The sequence below is a fragment of the Macrobrachium rosenbergii genome, chromosome 56 (assembly GCF_040412425.1).
Source record: "Macrobrachium rosenbergii isolate ZJJX-2024 chromosome 56, ASM4041242v1, whole genome shotgun sequence".
NCBI lineage: Eukaryota > Metazoa > Arthropoda > Malacostraca > Decapoda > Palaemonidae > Macrobrachium > Macrobrachium rosenbergii.
This window is the reverse complement of record NC_089796.1, coordinates 10,694,987-10,718,790: the sequence shown is the minus strand read 5'-3', so window position 1 is coordinate 10,718,790 and position 23,804 is coordinate 10,694,987. Positions and strand designations below refer to the sequence as shown.

The 23,804-nt window shown below is 36.4% G+C and overlaps 2 protein-coding genes across 2 annotated transcripts in view; one reads left to right on the top strand and one right to left on the bottom strand.

The window, feature by feature from the left end:
- Positions 1 to 3,735, bottom strand: part of LOC136836388 (zinc-regulated GTPase metalloprotein activator 1-like) — a 125,016-nt gene extending 121,281 nt beyond the window's left edge. Inside the window, 2 exon segments of the mRNA XM_067100584.1 lie at positions 926 to 1,156; positions 3,638 to 3,735. Of these exon segments, the coding sequence (XP_066956685.1) occupies positions 926 to 1,156; positions 3,638 to 3,662 (256 nt within the window). The 5' untranslated portion in view covers positions 3,663 to 3,735.
- Positions 3,736 to 9,443: 5,708 nt separating this feature from the next.
- Positions 9,444 to 23,804, top strand: part of LOC136836087 (axoneme-associated protein mst101(2)-like) — a 44,986-nt gene continuing 30,625 nt past the window's right edge. Inside the window, exons 1-3 of the mRNA XM_067100041.1 lie at positions 9,444 to 10,173; positions 13,094 to 13,306; positions 21,693 to 21,890. Coding sequence (XP_066956142.1) covers positions 21,786 to 21,890 — 105 coding nt within the window. The 5' untranslated portion in view covers positions 9,444 to 10,173; positions 13,094 to 13,306; positions 21,693 to 21,785. The remainder of the gene's footprint in view (positions 10,174 to 13,093; positions 13,307 to 21,692; positions 21,891 to 23,804) is intronic.

Sequence of the window (23,804 nt, the reverse complement as noted above, 5' to 3'; positions counted from 1 at the left end):
GTACCAAATACTCATATACATCAGAAATAGATCACTGTTCAGTATTCTAAATTAGGTGTCATCAGCCTTGCATTTCATATACTACTTACAACCATCTACTTCAATGTATCATTCCACACAAAAAAAATGGGATCGCTGATCAAACACAAGAAGGTGCAAAACAAGAGTCCAAATGTGATAACCAGTGGTACCCAGTTACAGTACTATGTTTGGAGAGTGTGAGTACACATTTATTGACTTATCAATACCTCATATGGCATTTTGGGTTTATGTAAAATAATGGGTTGTATATGGCGTATCAACACATTCAAATGCTGTACAATGTACAGTAATAACAAACCCAGAAGTTAAATCTTAAGAGTTGGAGAGTTAAAAAATAAAATTAAGTATACACTGCTCAGCAAATTATGAAGATACAGGCAGTCCCCGGTTTATGATGGGTCCAGCTTACGACGTTCCGAGGTTATGACGCTTTTCAAATATATTCATCAGAAATTATTTCCCGGTTTACGACACGTTCCGGGGTTACGACGCGTCGTACACCGATCCGACAGAAGAAATATGGCTCTAAAACGGCAGAATAATAAAATTTGGAGGTTTTTTTAATGAAAAACTCAATAAAAATGTAGTTTACGTTGTTTTCAGTGCACCCAAAGCATTAAAAGTAAGATTTTCTCAGGATTTTTGACGATTTTTCAGTTTACGACGATTTTCAGTTTACGACGCGGCGTAAAAAACAGAACCCCCATCGTAAACCGGGGACTGCCTGTATTATGATCTCAAATTCTTTTTACAGCAACGATAATCACAAAGAGAATTTAAGAGTTCAAGTATAAACACAATCTTGACAGGATTTCTGAAATAGATAATGAAATGTTTCCAACATGATGAAACAGGCAAAAAAGTACTTTCCCTCACACCTTACCTTCACCAAATTCATTCAATATAACGGCTATTCTTTTGTTATGCTCTTGTGTAAGAATGTAATTCAGAAGAGTCGTCTTCCCAGCACCAAGATAACCAGTTAGAATGGTGACTGGCACACGTGGTGCGTTTGCTATCGACTCTAGATTAGGTACTTCTTGGCCTGCTGCAAATTCCAACCCCTCCACAAGCATTGGGATATCCTCTTCCCCTGCCATCTCTGATGGAGAAGCTGCAAAATTCAAAATCATTAATAACATCTAAATATAACATTACTGTTAGCTTTTCCTTTATGTGGCTAGACATGTCAAAAGTTCTTTACACTAACCTGTCTGCCATTTCTATCATTATTCCCACCTGGTCCAGGTACTTATGAATGTCTTTCCTCCGTAATTTTGGGGATCTTCCTATCTGTCACTATTTTCCTGCTTTAATATCTACTACAGTAAACCCCCGTATTTGCGGGGGATGCACACCAGACCCCCACCGCCAAATAGCTAAAATCCGCGAATACTTAAAACCCCCCCTCTAAAAACACTTAGAACTGCCTATTTTGATAGTTCAAACACAAAAAAAAACTAAAAATACCTGAGGATTTAAATAGTTTTATCACAAAAAGTGCATTTAGTTATGAAAATGATATGAAAATACAGTACAGTAATTAGAGAATATTTTGGTTAAAAATACCACGAATGGGCAAATTTTCCACGAACAGTGTACTGTATATACGTTCCACAGAGAAATACGCGAACAGGTGAATCCGCGAATCATAAGACCATGAATACAGGGTGTTTACTGTATAGTTTTCTATACCTTTTCATTCATGTCCGGACCACTTCAATCATTAATTCAGTGAAAAGAGCTGTTACCATCTCACCACCTCAGTTATATAATATTCTGCCCTTTCTACCAAAAAAATCCAATGGCCCATTCCCCACCAAATGAAATTTGCTATTAGTCAAAACTCAAAAAATGCCCACCACCTAACTTGCTGTTTCTATAATGATAAAAATTTCCTAATTTGTAATATAATCTTCCAATTTACGCAACCTATGAAATTTAGTATTAGTAGTCACATCTCATCTCAAATCTGAATTTTTTCTAAGTGCCAATGTGTCATCACTACCTGATCAAGTGCAGGCTTTACATACACGTCCACGATTTTTTTAATGTTAACTAATGAAGAACTCTTACTTATTAGATTAGTGGTCCAGATATATATATATATATATATATATATATATATATATATATATATATATATATATATATATATATATATATATATATATATATATATATATATAGTAATTGCTACTTTATCTAAACTGTTTGCTACTCTTTTCATAACATCCTCTCAAGAAAGGCTTCATAATCCAGTACCAGACCAAGGTAACGGGATGTTCAATCTCTTTTTAAGTCTGTCCTTTATATTTGTAGCATGAGATCATGTACCTTGAGTAATACTACCAAAAGCATTATGTACACAATAAAAACAAAATTAAAAACTTATTCTCATTGGGAGGCATTCTCGTGCACTTTTACCACCTACCGTAATGTTCTATAACCAAATGACTTAAGGAATGTTGAAAGGAATTAGAGCCTGCTCCCATCAGATCTAACTCAACCCACATCTAATAAGCAGGTTTAAAAATAGGGTAATTCTATGTCAGAACTCCACAACGAGATAGTTTATTAATGAAACTTTTTGGCTGAACAATATTCATGAAACTTTTTGGCTGAACAATATTAAAAAGGGTGCCTATGCGGCACAGGTGAGCTAAATTGAAAAATTCACCAAAGCAACGTGATAAATTTATCATAGTTTGTTCACATGTAGACGTGGAAATGTTCCACAGGACGCCATGTTTAGTACCAGCCCCTCAGGGAATAATGTAAAAACATATCATTAACAAAAGACGGTAAATTTCGCAAATAATTTTGGTGTAAGTTTCAAGTTATCTCACCTGTACTGCATCATATACACCCTGTTCTATATTTTTCGATCAAAAAATTTCAGGGAAGTTTGCAGAACGAAGGGAGCAGACTCTTAACCCTCAGGCTGAACAGAAGCTTAGCCTAGTCCATGTTTCCAGTGTTTAGTGTTACTTAGGGGAAGTCCAGGGATCAAAACCCACCAAGCCATGTGAGGGCTCGGCCCCCTAAGTCAGCTTAGGAAGATAAGGTCCGGTTAGGTCAGGCCACAGCATTCCAGCCAAGGTTAGGTTTCTTTTCGTAGGCGGAACTTCTGTCCTTAGTTCTCAAATGGCCCAAAATTTCATTAATACACAATGACTCCGTGTGGAGCTCTTTCTTAGCAGTACCCAAAATGATCAAGTAAAAATAAAGTCTTGTCTTTGCTACAGAGTAGCCTATAACCTACATTGCCTAGGTTAGGCTTAAGTTTGACATGCTGGCATTCCTGGCCCACTGGCAATACTAAAAGAATCTACTGCACCTGCCTAGATGCAGTCAAACCTTAATAATGCAGGACTTCCTTGCCAAAATCTTCACGGCAGTTTATTAAAGTATTTTACCTTGTCTATCCGGCGGTACCCGGCCTGACCTCACACGATGTCAAGCACTGGCCAACATTGAATTGTCCTTATTACTACTATCCTCATTTCCGGTTGACACGCTTTGAAATGCACAGATTTAGCATTCTAAACTGTAGCAATGGCCAAAATTGACTGGGTACGCAATGTAAACTTACACATCATAGCAATATTTGTTGACATGCCTTCCGCTCTTGATACTTTGGTCTCTATTTGAGGAGTTGTTGTTGATTTGTTGTTCTATGTCAGTTCATACTGAAGGTTGCCTATTTAAGTATAATTGGAAGGCGTTGTGTTTATAACATGTAATGATTCTCAGCTAGAAGTTTTTTTTCGGGGGAGGGCGTTTATTACAATTTCATTGTTATTGTTCTCAGACATTCAGTAAAATGTAAGGGTAAACATTCATTGGATCTTTCCTAGATATGCAATATTTTGTACAAACGTCATATGATGACTTTGTAAACAACTTCTATAATTACATGCATCCTGTCCCAGCCTGTCGTCTTCAAGTTTATTAACAATACAGAACGGTTTCCTTTTTCGGTATTAGCCCGGTATGTATCCACCCATGGCGGAAGCTCCTTGGGACGCCGTGTTTAATACTAACCCCTCTGGAATCAAACTATTATATAAACCCACTTCTATTATTAATATAATCTGTCGACCACATAATATAAAAATGAGTGTGTATAATACTTTGATCCCGGAGCTTCCCCCATGGGTGGATACGGGTTAATTAATACCTTGTTTTTCTACTTCGTACGACTATTACTATAACACCTCAAGTCATTTTCTCGATTGAGCACTCTTTGGGGGTCTGGTACTTCTTCCCTACCCCAGCATTTTCTTAGACCATCACTTTCAGACTTGCTTTTGTCGGAGTACGTCGATTTCATGACCTTTCAGACTCCTGTAGCCATAACTTTCCGTTTGTGTTGCTTTTTTTTCATAACATTTTACGTCACTAAAGCAACAGTTTCCATCGCTGTGGCGTCGTATCTGTCCCTTTCCCACCTTTCCATTGTCTTTAATGGTCATCTTTATTTCTTTTTCATTTATTCGGTTTCATGCAGTTATCACTTTTTAATCTTGCACTCCCTTTTTCTGTAATTCATTTCCATCCCTTTTCGTTTTATTCAATCACCATCTTCCAGTTTCGCAATTTATGGGTCTGTAATTACCCCGTCTCTCTAATATGGTTTGAAAAGTTAAGTATATCTTAGTTTAACCAGACCACTGAGCTGATTAACAGCTCTCCTGAGGCTGGCCCGAAGGATTAGACTTATTTTACGTGGCTAAGAACCAACTGGTTACCTAGCAACGGGACCTACAGCTTATTGTGGAATCCGAACCTTATTATGACGAGAAATGAATATGGTTAAAAAAATGGAGCATCACAATACGTTGGCTTAAGGCTAGCCTAATATAACATCATCCCCTGCCGTACAGTATCTAATTGTACGATTTAAAAAAAGATTCCGTTTTCTTTTTAAGCACTTCCCAGGAACAGGAACTAAGTTTCCAGATGCTGCAGTGTTAAAAATTTAATTTGTCACTAATAAACACACACACACACACACACACACACACACACACACATATATATATATATATATATATATATATATATATAGAGAGAGAGAGAGAGAGAGAGAGAGAGAGAGAGAGAGAGAGAGAGAGAGAGAGAGAGAGAGAGAGAGAGAGGAGCTAAGTGAAACTTGCAGATCTTTCGCCTTTATGGAATTTTCAAGCAAAGTACATACAGCGGAACAAAAGATTACAAACAACATCTAAGATTAAAGGCATACAATAACCATTTAAATACACACGTAGGTCATTACATTTAAATTAACTCTTCAGATAAGGATCTTTAATCTACATTCAACTCCAGGGCCGGTGCTAGGAATTGCGGGGCCCAATAGAAAATAGAAAATTGATGTATGTATATTTCGTGTGGTATACTTGTCTTGAACCACCCCCCCAAAAAAACATTAAATGCTTAATATACTAAATATTGAAAGACAATACGAAAGTTTTAATTTTTTAATACAAGGTAAAGGCAGTTACAAACATACTGTTTATGTATAGAGTCTTGTAGAAAAAAAAATTTTCTGGCTTTTCTATTTGCAAAGTCTTTCAAAATAATTTCAAAGTCAATGGTTTTAGCAATGTCATTTTCCACAGATAACAACGCCAAATTGTTTAATTTCGCTTGTGAAATTCTTGACCGTGAGTAAGTTTTAATCAGTTTTAGTTTTGAAAAGCTTCTTTCACCCGATGCGACTGTTACAGGCATTAAAAAGTTAAGTATGCATTAGTTTAACCAGACCACTGAGCTGATTAACAGCTCTCCTAGGGCTGGCCCGAAGGGTTAGACTCATTTTACGTGGCTAAGAACCAATTGGTTACCTAACAACGGGACCTACAGCTTACTGTGGAATCCGAACCACATTATAGCGAGAAAGTAATTTCTATCACCAGAAATAAATTCCTCTAATTCTTCATTGGCCGGCCGGAGATTCGAACGCGGGCTCTGCAGAGTGCTAGTCGAGAACGGTATCGTCCAGTCCAACGAAGAACTGTTACAGGCATTAATTAAATCCTCAAAGCAATATAAACAATAGGAAATGCTGTAAATCTATTATTTACTACCGGATATTCAAACACAGCTTGAGGCTTAATGACACTTGAGGGAAGAAAAGTTTTCCGAGCTTCAAGTACTTCGGCCAACAGATAGCAGCCGTCCACGCCATTAGTTGTTTCAGTAACTGCCTCTCCATCAGTTAAAGCTGCTTCAAGGTCTGCTATGCATTCCCTTGTTTCCGCTTTTTGTCAACTTTGAAAGTTATTTAGAAATCCAAATAATGTTGCATGGCTCTTAAGTCGTTTAAATCTTATACTCCATAGACTGAATACCTTGATCTAGCACTGAGCTGAAGCAGTGAAATCTGTATGCTTCTTCTGGATCATCTAAAGGTTGATCTTTTGCCTCATATGAAAACATTCTCTTCCTTCTACGTAGTTTTTTTTTTTTTTTTTTGAAGTTGTCTAACCTCCAATGGTAATTCAGCAGCTTCAGCCAATTCATTTGCGCCTACTAGAACATCATTAAACCCCACCCCCTCTCTATAAATTCTTAGCCATAATAATAGTTTTTCAAATGACTCCATGCCTTCATCAATGTCCTTTGTTTCTGTAGTTCCTTGCTTACATAGTTACCTTTAAAAAGCACTTCACACCAAAATATCAAAGAAACCACAAATTTTGGGGGTCTTTTAGCTGGTTTGCTAATATTCAGCTTCTGCTTTTGCCTTGGGCTTATCTGTTATCTCTGATATTTCCACAAGTGCATCATATACTTCTCCAGGCTGATAACGAATAGCTTTAACACTATCAGTCCGACTCTCCCACCTTGTGTTGCCCAAGAGTTTTACTGATAAATGCAGTGAACAATATGTAGATCCTTTGCAAGATCCCCCCCCAAAAATGTTATAGCTTCAGGACAACACTTGGCTACTTAAATTGACATGCACAGGGTACAAAAAAAAAACTCTTGAATTACTTGTACTCCAGATGTCTGACCTTCCATGTTGGTATTGTTGTCATAAGCTTGGCCTCTTACGTCTTCGGCCTCTAAATTTAATTCCTTCAGTGTTTTTAACAATTTTATATATATATATCTCCTCCTGTGCTACTTTCAACTTGCATAAACTTTACGAGATGTTCATAAACACCTGAAGGAGCCAAGTTACCATCACATACCTAATCGTTAGAGACATTTGCTCTTGGCGACTCCTATCAAGTGCGCAGTCTAAAATAATAGCGTGGTACGTAGCTGCTTTTACACGTTTCAGTATCTCATTCAAAACAGCTTTAGCCATGATAGCCCATTCTGAATATCATTTCCTAAATAGTGATTATGAATTTCGTGGGTTTTGACTTTTCGCAATTGTCTGTCAAGGACAGGGTCAAACCTTCCAAACAGTTCAACAAGATCTAAAACGTTTCTATTGTGCACATTCTCAACAGGTTTTTCTTCTGTTCCTCTAAATGCAAAATTTCTCTCAGCAAGAAACTGCACTATTGTTACTAACCTTTTGAATACATGTTGCCAGTGCTTTGCATGTTCATTGCACTCACAGATAAGCTGCTATGGTATATCTGTCACTATTATTATTATTATTATTATTATTATTATTATTATTATTATTATTATTATTATTATTATTGAAATTAAGACGATTTTTTGTCTAATATAAAAAGGATTTTCCAAGGGAAACTTTTCTGTTAATATAATATCTATAATAATGTGTGGAATAATACTTCCTCATTCTTTATTTTAATGTTTCCGGTAACGTTTTATTCCTCTTAGAATACAGAATAGGCTTCAAACGGTAACTCTGGCGAGGGTCCAATTTATTTATTAAATTGGTCCAACAGGCTTAAAACCAGCCCTGGATTATTTCAACTCAAGTACCTGGATAAAACAAGGCGAGACAAAGAACTAAATAAATAACCAGGATTACCGACTTTCCTTGGTTTCTGTTTTAAAGCTTCTTCTAAATGCTTGTGCAGAATGGGGTCAAGAGAGTCTAGACCTAGGCTTAAATTAGTAACATAATTTTCCCTTGGTATTTTTTTTTTTTGTATTAATAGTCAAGAAGATTTCTGTAAATATTTTTTTTACATATTATATAAACTACAGTGGGTTCAAACAGTCTTATGTGAACGTTTAGAATATTAAATTTTCTAGAACTCTAAGTCCAATTTACGACCTAAAATCAATCATTTGATCAGAATGCCATGAACATCACGCGTCGTATACGAGAAAGATAGATAGTGGGGAAGGGGCAGGGAATGGGCATGTGGGTCGTTGGGTCTATCGGAGACCCATGAGTCACTCGGTGGCCACGGTTTCACCATGTTAAGTTTCTGTGGGCGGAGCTGGGAACAATGACGTCATCATCTTTGTTATTATTCGCCGTTGCCGTAAGTTGTTTACTGCCAGTGGTGTAAGAAACATATTTTCCGAAAGAGCGGAAAGGTAATTCCGCTAAGAGTTCTTGGCTTTCTTACTCTTGGTGACTTATTAAATCTAGGTCTGTACTCGTAATCGTGAATAACTGGAGGGTGTTTTTAATTTGTTGGAAAAACCCACGGGTTCTCCAAGTCGTGTTCTTATCTCGTGCACACCACTTGACATTTGTCATAGCATTAAGATTGTGAATAGCATAATATGGCAACTTTAAACATATGGATTGTACTCCAGTTTTGAGATTATGCCCACAATTCTGAGTGGAGTACGATAAATTAGTAGCTTTCAACGAAGCATTCATTGCCAAATACAGTGTTGTCTTGTACACAAATCTGTTGTAAGCAAAACTTTAAAAGTTTCAGAGGCGATAAAACTTGACGATTTTTAGGCGTTGGCAACCAATCGGTGGGATGGGGATAGAGTTGCGTTGTGGACGGCAGTGGCAGTCTGTCTCAGCGAATTGCCCATCGCAATTCCATCTCAGTATCAACAGACTTTCAGAGATTTAACTCTTAACCTTGTAAGCAGACTACTGGAAGGATTCACGCTTTTATTCTTGAGATCGTCTTCCTTCAAGGTATTACTCTGTCACCGACTGTCACAGCGGTTCGTGTGTGTCCTCTGATAACTTCGTGAGGTATGTCTTGAGTCTGAAATTTACCACCACGAACGACTTGTGCGACTATTACTAATGTTAGTGCTGGTATTATCACGAGTTGCCTGCCATAGGTCATTCGTAAACCACTGTTAAATAATATGGTAGCCATTAGGTTAAGGTTTTTGTTTCTATGTACGGTAGCGTTTTCGATGCCATATATCCCTTTGAAGCGCAGTGATGCGTTCATTTCATACATGTACACTACGACCTCTCGTATCTACTGACTGAGCTGATACGGTATTTCTCAGTGGACTAACTTTTACACAATACGCCAGATCTCTGTTCATTCTGCAAATAATGCGCACGGATGACAGTTTATAATAATCGTGAATAACATTGTTCTGGCTACTCAGTGACGTGCCGTTTCCCTCCAAATCAGTCTGCTATTCATTGACAGCACGAAAGACCGCCTTGTGTAGGAATGGCCTGCTGTTGCCAAGTGGGGTGACGCCTGGACCTTTAGGGTGTGGTGCTATATACTGCCATAACAGTCGTAATACATAACGCTCACAAGTGCGAAGTTAGTGCGAAGTTATTTTATCTTGAAATTTATGAAATTTCTGCCCACTATTAAAATAGCCGTGGATAATTTGCACACAGCTAAAGCTTGCAGTATTGCGTGACGTCACTGTTTTAGTGCCTTTCAGCTGTTAAACAGTTTAACATTTTCTGATTAACGATATGCCTCGAATTCATCAAGTCTGCAGTGTCGGAGCAAAATCAGACTTAGTGCGTCTAGATCAAGGTCATGACGACGGAGTGTCAGTATAACATCAAAGCAACATGCTCGTTGCACTGATTGCAGTACATAATAATGGAGCTTTACGGTTGATGAGACCAACAAATGGAGCTCGATGTGTTGTGTGGAAAATAAATGGAAGAGGAAATTCACGCCCAAGTTGTGTCCCGGAACAGTGCCTGAAGGAATTTACAACTCACGAGTCTTTTCTGGCAATATGTGGCATCTTCCTGCCGGAACAGCTCGTGTTGTGACTCGGGTAAGCGAGTTTGCCTCGAAAATGATGACACGACATTGCTTTATCTTTGGCACTGGATGTACGAATAGATCTGTTACCGGCCCTTAGTACCATTTTCCTCGCATGTAAAGGCTGCTGATAAATTATTCATGTTTTATAAACGCTTCATGATTTGAGGGGAATCTGTTCTTTTGAAAGCGTTTTAATTCACAATTATTGTCTCTTCATTTGTATGTTGGTACACTTCTACTTGTGAGATTCATACTGATTTGTAAGCTATTAACTTCCCAACTCTTTGTTGATGATAGCTACTGTATACTGATGTATGAGATATGCCTGCTCTCTCTCTCTCTCTCTCTCTCTCTCTCTCTCTCTCTCTCTCAATGTACTGACGATAATGTATACTGGTTTGTGAGATACAGTATAACTTTTCTCTCTCTCTCTCCCTCTCTCTATCTCTCAAAAACATACTAATGGCTTTAGAAGATGCTACACTTCGTTTGCCTGTAGTACATGGGGTGAGACTGCTTGCCTTATGTACATCTCCGTTCCCTACTGCGATCCACAACAGTTAACTGTACCACCAGTCATTTTTATTATTCACTGCTTGGGTCTGAAGAGGTTAGGTTACGACTTGGGGACGAGGTTTCTTGCCCTGTGCCCAGTTACTTACCCTCTGAAAACTCGCAGCAGCTTACTAACTGCCACGGACAAAATTCATTGGTTAGGTCGACAGAGGCCTTGTGGATTTAAATACTCATATGATTGAGTATTCTGATATGTATATATACATACATACATATACGAGTATAATATATATATATATATATATATATATATATATATATATATATATATATATATATATATATATATATATATATATATATATATAAACACACACACGTGGTTAGGTCGGCAACGTGACCTTGCGATCAAGGTAACTCTTCAATTTCTTCCCTTTGGATCTTTCGGCTTCGTAGTTACAAGCATATCCAAAAAGCGCGAAGAATTCGAGAAGTTAAGAGGGCATCGTGGCTATTAGAATTTCATATGTGTCTGGTAAAAGTGACCAGTAGATTCTACATATATATATATATATATATATATATATATATATATATATATATATATATATATATATATATTATATATACACACACGTATACACAGTATATTTATATATAGAGAGAAGGGGAGGGGGAAATATGAAAGCAGTTGTTATAGTGGGTTTTGCTTCACGGACATGTGACTGCTGTCAATATTTATTTATTTTTTTTTTTTTACCTTGTGCATTGGGAGCTGCTGTTAACAAGCAGTGCGTTGGGACTGTTTTGTTTCCCCCATCCTATTATATTTCACATCTGATGCCGATTCATTCAAATACGCAAAGTTATATAGGGTAAAAGTCTACAGCATGATAGGTTATGAGAAAAAATATACGAGTATGAAACAAAGCAACCATGCCAAGAAAATTCAATCCTACTTTCTTAGATCATGTCAAATTCAACTTATGAAAAGTGGAAGGTGCAATTTATAAAATATATACACTGTAATTACAAACAATGTACACACAACACATGCACACTACGTATATGTGTGTGTGTTTTGTTTGTTTGGTTGTTGACAATGGTGTATATATATATATAGTGTGTGTTTGTGGAAATTCTGTTTGTAATTACAGTATGTATTTTATAATTGCTCCTTCCACTTTCCGATAGACTAATCTGATATGATCTAAGAGGGTGGGATAGATTTTTCTTGCCATGGTTGCTTTGTTTCATGCCTACACATTTTTTCTTGTAACATATCATGCTGCAGACTTTTACCCCAAAATAACTTTGGAGTATTTGAATGAATTAGCATCGGTCGTGAAATACAATAGGAAGGGGGAAACGATAGAGCCAATGCGCCACTTGTGTAACTGCAGCTTCCACTTCACAAGTTAAAAAAAAAAGGTATTAAAACAATTCCACAAACCTGTGAAACAAAATCACTGTATAGTTGCTTTCAAATTTTGTCCTAAACATCTCTAGTAGTTCTAGCATAGATCTAATTGGAAAAACACTCTTGGTTCTGGTGCACCCAGATAGGGAGTTTCTCGATTACTCTTTTTTGTTATTAATAGTACCTGTAGTAGTAGTAGTAGCAGCAGTAGTATCAGACGAACAAACTACCCAACCCTTGGTAGTTTCCCCTTTACGGCTTGCTAGGTTTTCATTACAATAACAGTTGTCATTTCTGATCCACAGCTTGAAGGTTCTCTCATGTATCGATCGTAAACAGAGGAAATTGTCAAGGAACAGGAGCTAACCATCTGCTAAATGCAGATTAGGAGTTTCCTCTACAACTGCAGAGATCGGAAACAGAGACAACTGTCAAGGAACAGAAGGAGTTAGCCGTTTGCTAAACGCAGAACAGGAGCTGCCTGTACAACTACAAGGATCTGAAACGTCTCACTCTGAAGGCATGTTACTGGACATGTGTTGCCTGGTTTTAGCCAAGGGTACCAGAATCCTAAATAACGTCTTATTGAAAGATGAATGATGTTGGGATTTTACTAATATGAAAATAATTGTAACAGTAGTAATATTAAAGGTAAATGCTGCATGAACATGATAACTAGACCTGAAACTGGTAGTGTTCCCTTATCTGTTTTTATGTGTGCTATTCATAGCTATATCTCAATCAGGAGATAGGCTACGTGTTGATTGTTGTAGTCTAATCATGAAAATTTAGTATTATCACTATTCCTCATTTGAATTTTCAGACAGAACAAAGAGAAAAAGGAGGAATTATGAAGAACTGGAGTTACACTATTTTTAACTTTGCTATTCTTAGCCATATATCACTCAGGGAGATAGGCTAAGTGTTGTTTTTATGCTGTATAATCATGAAAATTTAGTATTTTCATCGCAATTCTTCATTTCGAATCTTTCAGATGGAACCGGGAGAAAAAGGGGGAAGTATGAAGTCCCAGAGCTACACTCTGAAGGACTTCCTCCTCAGCAGCCATCTGGAACAGATGGAGTTCTTGATGCTCTCCCCCGGCGCACTGCAGACTGCCTACGCCAGGGAGTGTTGGAGTGACCAGTTCCTCAAGTTTCTGAAGACCATCTTGTACCTCTGTCGCATCATATTTCAACAAACGTTGGTAAGGGCCTGTGACTATAGCTTCTCTCCCTGCACTGTCATGCTTTGGAATTTCTTCTTGCTTTCATTTCTCATGATCTTGATTCCTTTACGAAGCAGGAATGATTCTGTTTTGGCAAAGCTTCTGTACCTTGGGAATAGCTCACACCTAAGGCGAATTATAATTTGTAAGTCTCGTGATAGCTGGTTGGTAAAAATTGACTGTTGTAGTGTTGTTTCTAAACCAAAGACACCTGTTCGAATCTTTGGTGGGACAGATGAACTTCCCAGTTGTAAGTTATTCCAAAGGTACAAAATAGTGTATGGAACGCTTTCAAGGAAAACACGAGAGAGAGAGCTCTCCAAAATGCTTCCTGATTTTTACAAGAATCTAATCATGATACCACTGGACTACTAGCAAAATCTTCGAGAAGAAATGAATGTAGTATATAAAGGCTCCATTAGAAACAAGAGGCCTTCTGACTGATATGCCTTGCCAATAAAGATCTGACAAACAGACAAAAGTATTGCCTCAGCATTGGCTTCAGTCTCCAGTTAGCCAAGAAGCCCCACAAGGAAGTGACATAATTGGAAGTAGAGGACCTAATATATGATTTGCTCACTCTCCAGGCCCAAGGGAAGGTCACCCTCTCCATTGTCATCTAGGAGAAATTCATTAGGGAAGCAAGTCAGCAGTATGGTGCCTACAGGAGTAAAGGTCTTCACCCCTCACCTTTTGGAAGCTTCATGTTAGCTTCTTGGCCTTCACAAACTATAAGTAGGAGCGACATAAACATCCACCAAGAACAGTCCACTCTCAATGAACAACGAAATCAGGGCACACACATCAAAACCCTTTGTAACCAAACAGAGAGCCAAATCCTTTGGGTAAAACGTAGCCGTGTATGGCATCAACCATGAACATTAGACATAACCTAAAACTGGCAGCATGGAGTGGAAAACAATACCCACCTTCCCCACCCCCTCTCACTGAGACGTGATAGAGCCACGAGGAAAGCATAGACAGTGATTCAGGAACATGCTACCCAGATTATTGACGTGGGATTTGTGACAGTAGCCAGTAGACATTTGGTTTCCCATCCCATATACAGTATATATACATATAGTTGCAATACACACAACTAACGTAAATAAATCACTGTTTAGGCCACTGTTGGCAAAACTGGATTGAACAGAACTTGTATAAATAGACATTTGGTTTCCCATCCCATGATGTGCCTCCAGATATTTGTTTTTAATTATATATATATACATTATATATATAATACACATATATATTTACACATATATATACAGTATATATACAGTACATATAGTTGCAATACACATGTCAACTAACGTAAATAAATCACTGTTTAGGCCATTGTTGGCAAAACTTAATTGAACAGAATTTGTATAAATTGTTTCAGTTGGTTTGGGAATCATAACTTGACCTCTGCTGGTGATGTAAAGGACATATATATATAATATATATACAGTAATATATATAATATGTATATATATGTATAATTTTGCTCTATCTATCTATCTGTCTATCTCACACACACAATTATGTATGTTTGTATCAGTGGTATCATTGGTGATCTAACACAGCATTGGTTCTGAGTTTAATTTCTGCTCTTGCCCTGGATAGATTTTCACTAACATATGACCTTACCTCAAGTTAAGGAAGGGGGATTAGAAGAGACACATAGATCAACACGATGAGTCCTTAGTAATCATTGCCTTTTGAACCCAGGTCTTGCTTGGGTAGAGGTGGTGCTTCTACAAAAGCACACACCTGTCCCTTACCCCTGCTGTTAATGAGCCACCTTTTGAAGGTTTGTTTTCAGTAATTTTTCCACATTCATATCCTTTATTTTTTGCAGGGTACCCAAGTGATTTATTTTTTTAAGTTTTGCTGGAGGACAACATATCAATAAATTATATATATGTGTATGTATACTGTATATACATATATATACATATAAACACACACACACAGTGCCCCCCTTTTTTTACTTGTTTCACATTTCCGCGTTTCATTTTGTTGCGGATTTTTTCACTAATTTGCGGAATTTTCTTTGGGCCATATCTCTAAAATTATCACCAATCTGCTTTTTTTTTTCTTAGAGCAACCCTGTGTATTCACTAATTATTGTATTTTTTCATTAAAATATATGTATATACCCAATAATAAGTACTAATTTTCAAATATTCAGATTAAATAATAATAATAATATACTGTAATTAAAAAATTTATGCATTTTGTAGTAAATTATGTGAAATTTAAAAAAAACAAATACATATTCCCAATCTTCTCCAAATCTCTGACGTGACCCTTTGGTCAGACAATTGATGTATATGACAGGTCCAACCTCCCCCCTCACTTGAAAGCTTTGGAAAACATTAGGAATATGTATTTGTTTGTTTAAAATATCACATAATTTACTATAGAAATAAATACATCTTTAAATTACAGTATATTATTATTAATATTATTATTATATTATGCTGCTCATTTGGTGGTTAAATAAAATAGCTATGAATGATACTGAAAAATCTCTCTCTCTCTCTCTCGTACGTATATATTTTTAAGGTTAAAATGTTTGAGATGACTTTGAAATGATATTAATATCATTTCAAAGATTAATAACAACCTCTGTAGTAAACCATTTTTTCTTTATCATAAATGTATTTGTACGTAATCACGAAAATACTAACATGACGTACTTAACAAACCTAGCATTCTGTTTGGAGGTATGTACGTGTCTGGTCGATCTAAACTTCCCACGTATTTTTATGTACCTGTACAGTAAATATCACTTCAAAATCATCTTACAACATAGGAAAATACATATAAAATATACACCCAGTGCATTACATACAATATGAGCAGAACGATGCGAAAGTTACATAGGCCAAAGAAAATGTGCATGTCTGAATGATAGGGATACGTAAGAGTAACACTTGTAGGCTTGAACTTATATATATATATATATATATATATATATATATATATGTGTGTGTGTGTGTGTGTGTGTGTGTGTGTGTGTATATATATAGATGTAGTATAACTTTATATTTAAGTATATATATATTTTTTCACTTATCTCCCTATATATATATATATATATATATATATATATATATATATATATATATATATATATATAATATATATACACAATAGTAAACCTCTGGATCTCACAGGGGATCCAGCTCCAGACATGCCCCACAAATACTTAAAACTACTTAATACTTAAACACTTCATCTTCAAAATATATATGTACGACTTCTAACCTTCCAGCCAATAACAGAGAGAGAGAGAGAGAGAGAGAGAGAGAGAGAGAGAGAGAGAGAGAGAGGAGAGAGAGAGATGCTATATGGTTAAACAATTAAAATGTCAATAATACAGCATATTTATGTAATTATATCTTTTTTTGTCCACTCACTCTTTTCTATATATATATTGTTCATCCATCTCTCACCTTATCGAGAGAGAGAGAGAGAGGAGCAAACATATTTTCGGCCTGTAAGAAAGCCGCTGAAATGTCAACGTTCTCCAAAGTGCAAATCCTTCATTAGCTGATACTGCAATGAAAGTCTGAAAGACTCCTCACAAGTGGTTGGGGAACTGACTTTGCTTCTCTGTTTCTGAATCCCCTAGCAACTAATCTTGCTTTTATTTTGGTCTTCGCTCCATCTCATCTCTTTCTTTTCTTGTGGGTTATGACCATCTGATCCAATTTTCTCCTGTCCTGTATCTCATTTCTTCAATGGTTTGGTAATACTGAAAATTGTTTAAGTTTCTTTTTCACATGATAACTCAGCCTCATGATGACGCACTCTCGACTCTCACTACATAAGTGGTTATTTCTCTACCAAGCATCACTACTTGACATTTTGTCCAGGGTAAGTGCTACTGTTATCTAGTTCGACATTCTCTCCTGCCTCTCCTCACTTCCAGCTTCATTAATCAGATATTTCCATTCTCTTGTATTTCATTTCCTTTTCAGTCAACTTCAACAATTTTACCTCCTCTAGTTTTATCATACACAAATTTACGCTTTGAGTTAGGTTTGTTCACTTCAGTTACTTTTCCTTTGTGTTCCTCGCCATTCTTGAAGGTCATAATTATTCTTTTGCTTTTCTTCGGTCTTACTTCAGACGGGAGGTGATCCTTCACGGTCATTTTGTCATAGTTCTCCTCTGCCAAATTATGTCCACCAACAACTGTCACTTCTTCTCTCTTTTCTAAGTTAATTTCCTTCCTCTCGGACTGGTCAGGAAGTGCTGCTTCATCCTTCGATTCAATCTCATCTTCATTTTTCTCATTAGCTGAAGTCCTTAATGTTCCGTAAGGTTGTAAATGACAAGAAGCTACTTTTTTCATATCTCCATTTGCTAAGATCCATACGCTTCTCCCTTCCATCTTTTCCATCGTAAAGGGACCAAACCATTGTTTTCCACCTTTGTGCTGGTAAAATACTTTCTCCCCAGGTGTATATAGGTAATCATTAAAAGACGCATTTCTTGAGTTCAAGGCAATTTTCAGCTTCTCGCCATATTCAATTTCTCTATACTTCATATTCACTTCTTTTTGATTTTCAATATGTCTTCTGACTGCTTCTGACTCCGAGATTAAAGATTCGGTTGCAACATTTCCATTTGTGATACCAGGAACTACTACAGCTCTCCCAGTGAGTAACTGCAATGGGGCATATCCTTTCACTGTTATGTTAGTATTATGACACCAGGCCGCTTTTGAAACTGCTTCATCCAATGTAATTCTATTATTCTCTTCCATCACTTTCTTCACAGTTAGATCAGCGCTGTAATGATTTCGTTCGTTCACACCATTGCTCCAAGGGGAATATGTTGGGCCAAACCCGATAGTAATTCCCATTGCAGAAGCCAAACTTTCCATCTCCTTATTTTGAAATTCTGATCCGTTGTCTGCCCAGAATCCCTCAGTTGGATATCCGTATTTCTCGCACCAGTTCTGGGTGATGGCATGCAAAACAGTGACTGCTTCTTTGTTCTTTAGAACAACTCTACTTATTAATTTTGTGAAGGCGTCTACCATCCACAGAATGTAATCCTCCTTCACTTGCTTTAGGTCAACTGTGACCTTTTGATTAAATTCCGTCACTGTGGGAATGGCAACTTTTGGTATTCCTAATGATTTTTTATACTTTTGGCAGGGTATACATTCACTAACAACTTTCTTAATAATCTTTTTGGTTCGGTTGGTTACTACTCTTGCCAGTGTGAACAAATGGAGGAGTTGAGTTTCTCCCTTATGACCAGATACCAGATGCACCCTTTTTACTCTTTTGTACTCTGATATCTCTTTATTGCTTTCCAGCTTTTTAACAAACATTACAATCTCTTCTTCGCTACATTCTTTATTGGTTTCCAATACAACAGCAAGATGGTTACCTTTAGTGGTTATCAAATCTATTTCTAAGTTTGGAACCAAGCTCCTGATAACTAGTTTTTCCTTCCCTCTCTCATAATCCTGAGAGGCACTCCATTTCTGGAGTTGTTCTTTCGAGCACAAAAAAGGAATATTAGCTTCAACAGCATGAATTTGTACTCGTAGTCTACTGAACTCTGTTCCATTTTTCTTTCCTTTAATTATCAATGGAACTTCAAACACTTTGTGGCATTCATAAACTTTGCTTGGTCCAAATTTGAACTTTTAGTTTCATTCTTTTGCATTAACTTGCCCTTTCAAAATTGATTTTTCTTGATATTCTTCTCATCCACGACTCCTGCCACATTTTTAAGTACCATTGTCAATAATCATCTCTGTTTCATTTATTTCATCCAGAAGTAAAATTTTCGGGCATTTTCACTTCTTCATCTTCAACACTCACAAATCCACACAACTGTATTCAGACAGCATTCATTTCTTGCACCCTTTCTCTCTCGACTTGGATTCTGGCTCCTCCTGTCGCCTCCATCGGATTTATTTTGCTGATTCTTTGAACTTCTCTAGATCCTCACTCTCTTCCGAGGTTTTCTTTTGTTTGAAGGGAGTCACTTGTTTCCTGGCTTCATCTCTGATTGAGAGTTATATCTTCTACTTGATATTCTGCTTTTTGGGACTCTCTCTTCTTGGCTTGTCACTGGAACGAGTATGGTCTCCATTTCTTTCCATATCATTTGATCTAAATGTAGATCTTTGTCTATTTTGTATAAAATACGTCCACCTTTTCGGGTCTTGGTTTTCTATCTTAGTTCCTTGAATCTTTTTACATATTTTATTGTTTCTCATCTTCTCATTTTTTAGTAGCTTCATAATTGAAATTTTTTCTGTTGTTTCCACGAGACTTATCTAAAAACAAAACAGAAGTCCATACTTCACTGTAGATCCAAAGTCTGTTCTATCCATTTTTACTAAAAGATTTTCAAATCCATTCAGATACTCTTCACCTGTTTCTTTATCTTTCTGTCAAAATTTTGTACTTCAGAAACCAATCTTGACATTTTTTCCAAGTATTGTTTTTTCATATTTATATTTGAGTAAGTTTATCATTATTCTCAATGATAGTCACACTGTTTGTGTCTGTTTTTTCATAAATTCTGATACAAATTTTGATAGTCCTATTATTCTCTTTGTTGTCTTTAAACTATCCACCAATCAAAACTTTTGAATTGGAGGAATGGTTGTCCAGGCATTCCAAAGTCTTACATTGGTACACCTTCAAAATCCTGGCCATTCGTCCAGATTGGTTTAAGATTTTAACTAAATTAACATGGTTATTTCACTTCCAAAATGGTTTACTCCAAAATTTTTTCAATGATTTTCAATAACTTGTCTAGTTCTTTCATCTAAAATCACTCTTTTCATACATTATCCTGTTTGTTTTTTACCTGAAATCCTACTTTGTGGAAAGTTTCTTCTTGATGCGAAATATTGGTCGCTCTGTTTTTAAATAGTTTATTGCACTGTTTACAAATTCTAGCCCCATACCTTTGGTCCAACTGATTTTTCGCTACTTCAAAAAGTCTATTTGTTTCTAGCCACCGTTTTACCTGTTCCACTTTCATCTAAATTAACTCTTATTTTCACACTGGCTCTCATCTCCATTTTCTTTATGTCCCAATACCGGGCCCTCATATTTATAACAAATGAAAAATAAAGTTTCCATTGTCACGGTTCCAAAGTTAGCCAATCACAACTGGTTCTATAAGCTCACTTCATCTTCAATGTATCCTGGGTAAGGTTACTGCAGAGTATTGTAACTTTCCATCTTTCCAAAATGTATATCAACAATGTCCGACTATAAAATGCCGCTTTCTAGTAGGTAGTACATCAGGTTGAAGGCTTCCTCTTCCAGAAGATCCTCAAACACACTAAACACCTGAAGCACTGTAAATACTGTAATTACCACTTTCTGGCTCACACAAGCTCTTTAGGCTTCAGGCCGTCCGCCTCACCACGTATCACAGTTCAGCATCACATAACAAATTTTGGTTTCTTTCTTCTGTCCACGATATCTGCACCCTGAGACACACTCTGGTCGACAGAACCACTACGCCCTTTTCAGTTCGTAAGTCGAAATCCGTTGGTTTTCCTTCTCACATACGGCTTCACATTTACGGCAACTTCCTCACACGTAGAACTTCCAGAATACTCCCCATCCCCGATGTTCGGGAACTTTTAGCTGCTCATCATTTCTTTTATCTTCCAAGTAAAATTCAGATCTCCAACTCGATCGCCGCAGTCCCTTAAACCACGCCATACCATATAATATCCAAGGAGGCATGAGACGTCAGTCTTCAAGCAGAATTTTATTAACTAAAACATACACAGTAGCACCGAACTCGCATAAGCAGTTACCGGCCACTAGAGCAATTCCAAAGCTCGAGTCTTAAGACAGGAAGACGAGGGAACAAGTAATTAGGATTGTTATCTGTTAGAGTGGGCAACACTCTACCTTTCTACCCCTCTGCTCCAAAGCTTTTGGACAAGACTGGGAAAAAGATGAGGGAAAAAAAGCTTATTGAACTAAAATCTTACTAATTCACTATATTTTTTTTAATGAACCGGTATTTTGACATTTTTTATCATACAAAACAAATAAACATACATATTACATATACGTACATTAAAATTCTCTCATCTCAGTAAGAGCGAGAGAGAATATTGTTTTTATTATTTAATGCTATTATTTAATCTTATTAAACTTAATACTGATATTTGAAAGTTAGTACTGTAAATCATTATTTTATCATAAAATGTATATGTAGGTACAGTACAGTATTTAGTCATGAAAATACAAAATATTAGCACGGTGTAAATCTGTAAAATCAAGGCTGAGTCAAAGAATCAGAACCCACGAACCAGGAGTCAATTGTATATGTATATATTTTAAATTTTATCTTAAAACAGGAATGTAAATGAATCGTGGCACTGGGAGATTGGTGTTACAAAGAAGTTGAGGAAAAAGGAGAGAAGAAAGGAGACGCAGAAGAGGAAGAAGGAATGGAAAAGAAAGGAGATACCCCAGAGAAGAAGGAAAAGGGATCTTCTTCAAAAGGACCAGACAAAAAGAAGTTGGGAGGTTTATCTCCTCAACAAATAGATGTGGTGAGATATAGTGAATTAAGTTTTGAATCATTTTTTAATTACTTTGAATGTAGCAGCAATTACCATAAGTGCTATTACATAAATGCATTTACTGCAGAGGCTGTTACAGTAAGTGCACTTACTTTAGAGGCTGTTACACTAAGTGCACTTACTGAAGAGGCTGTTGCATATGTGCATTTACTGCAAAGGCTGTCACAGTAAGTGTACTTATTGTAGAGGCTGTTATGGTAAGTGCACGTAATACTGTAGAGTCTGTTCCAGTAAGTCCACTTACTGTAGTCTGTTATAGTAAGTGCAAGCATTGTTGCAACAACAGTAAGTATAATTTATGACACTTATGGTAATGGCAATTGCCCATGTTACAGTGAGTTGCAAGAGTAGTTGCTGCTACAGTTAACACATTGTTTACTGTAGTTACAACAATAAATATATATTTTGATTTTGCAGAAAATGGAGTTTATTGCTGTAGTAGATAAATAGTGTTATTGTAAGTACAATTATTGTGGTTATTATAGCATTCATTATTTTTTTGACAGCAATTATCAGTATTAATTTTTTTACAATAGTATTAATTACTTCATTTTAATAAGTTCAGTAGTTTTCATGCTGGAAGGGTAAATTTTATAGTAACAACTGCTTACGTAATAGTAAGTTCAATTTGTTTTTATACTGGAGGGGTAAATACAATGATGTTGCCAAAGATTTGTAGTTATCCCTAATAATTTATATGAATTATGTGTATATATACTGTATAATTGTGTCAGTGATGCACATTCTTGCACCATCTCTTGCTGCTAACATTTGCTTGATAAGAAGTTCATACATGTTACACACACACACACATATATATCTGCAGATTAGTTTAAAGTCATTTTTCAAGTTAAAAAACTCGTATTCATTCACTAATATATATACTAAATTCGTATTCCAAGTTCTTTCATAAAATTTATGTTGATGCACTATCATATTGAATTCTTGTCATCACGAACTGTCAGTTTCATTGCAATCTCATTCAACTGCTGTCATATTCACTGTTTCATGTAACATCATATTAATCATGTCATTATCTTTCACGAGCCAGTCATATTCTCTTTTGCTATCGTCATATTCTAGTGCTTTCAAATGTCATACCTATAATAAAATTTGCTTTCACTGTGTTATATTCAGGTCGCTGTCAGGTCTTGTAATAACAGTCATTGTTGTTTACTATCATAATCATCAGATTCGCTTCCACGTATGTCATATTCGTCATATTCACTTTCAGTTACAGGTGTACTGTCATATTTATGAGATTCACTTTCACAGGCACAATGTCATAGTCATTAGATTTGCTTTCACACACTGTCATATTCACCAGAATCACTTTCATATACTGTCACATTTCCCAAGCTTCAATTTCACACTCATATTTATCATATTCACTTTTACTTGCTGTCATATTTATCAGATTCACACTGTCATATTCATGAGAGTCCCTTTCACACACTGTCATAGTCACCAGATTCACTTTCACACTACTGTCATATTCGTCATATTCACTTTTAGTTGCGCTCATGTCATATTCATGAAATTCATTTTTATACACTCATTCTCTAGTTTCACTTCTTCATGCTGTCATATTTACCAGATTCGCTTTCATATACTGCCATATTCTCCAGATTCACTTTTGCCTACTGTCATATTCACTAGATTCACTTTCACATATTGGCACATTCACCGGATTCACTTTTACGTACTGTCATAATTCATCAAATTTACTTCATGTCATATTCACCAGATTTGCTTTCACATAGTCATAAATCATCAGATTTACCATCGTATTCACCAGATACACTTACACATACTGTCATATTCACCAGATTCACTTTCACATACAGTATTCACCAGATTCACCTAAATATAGTCATATTCACC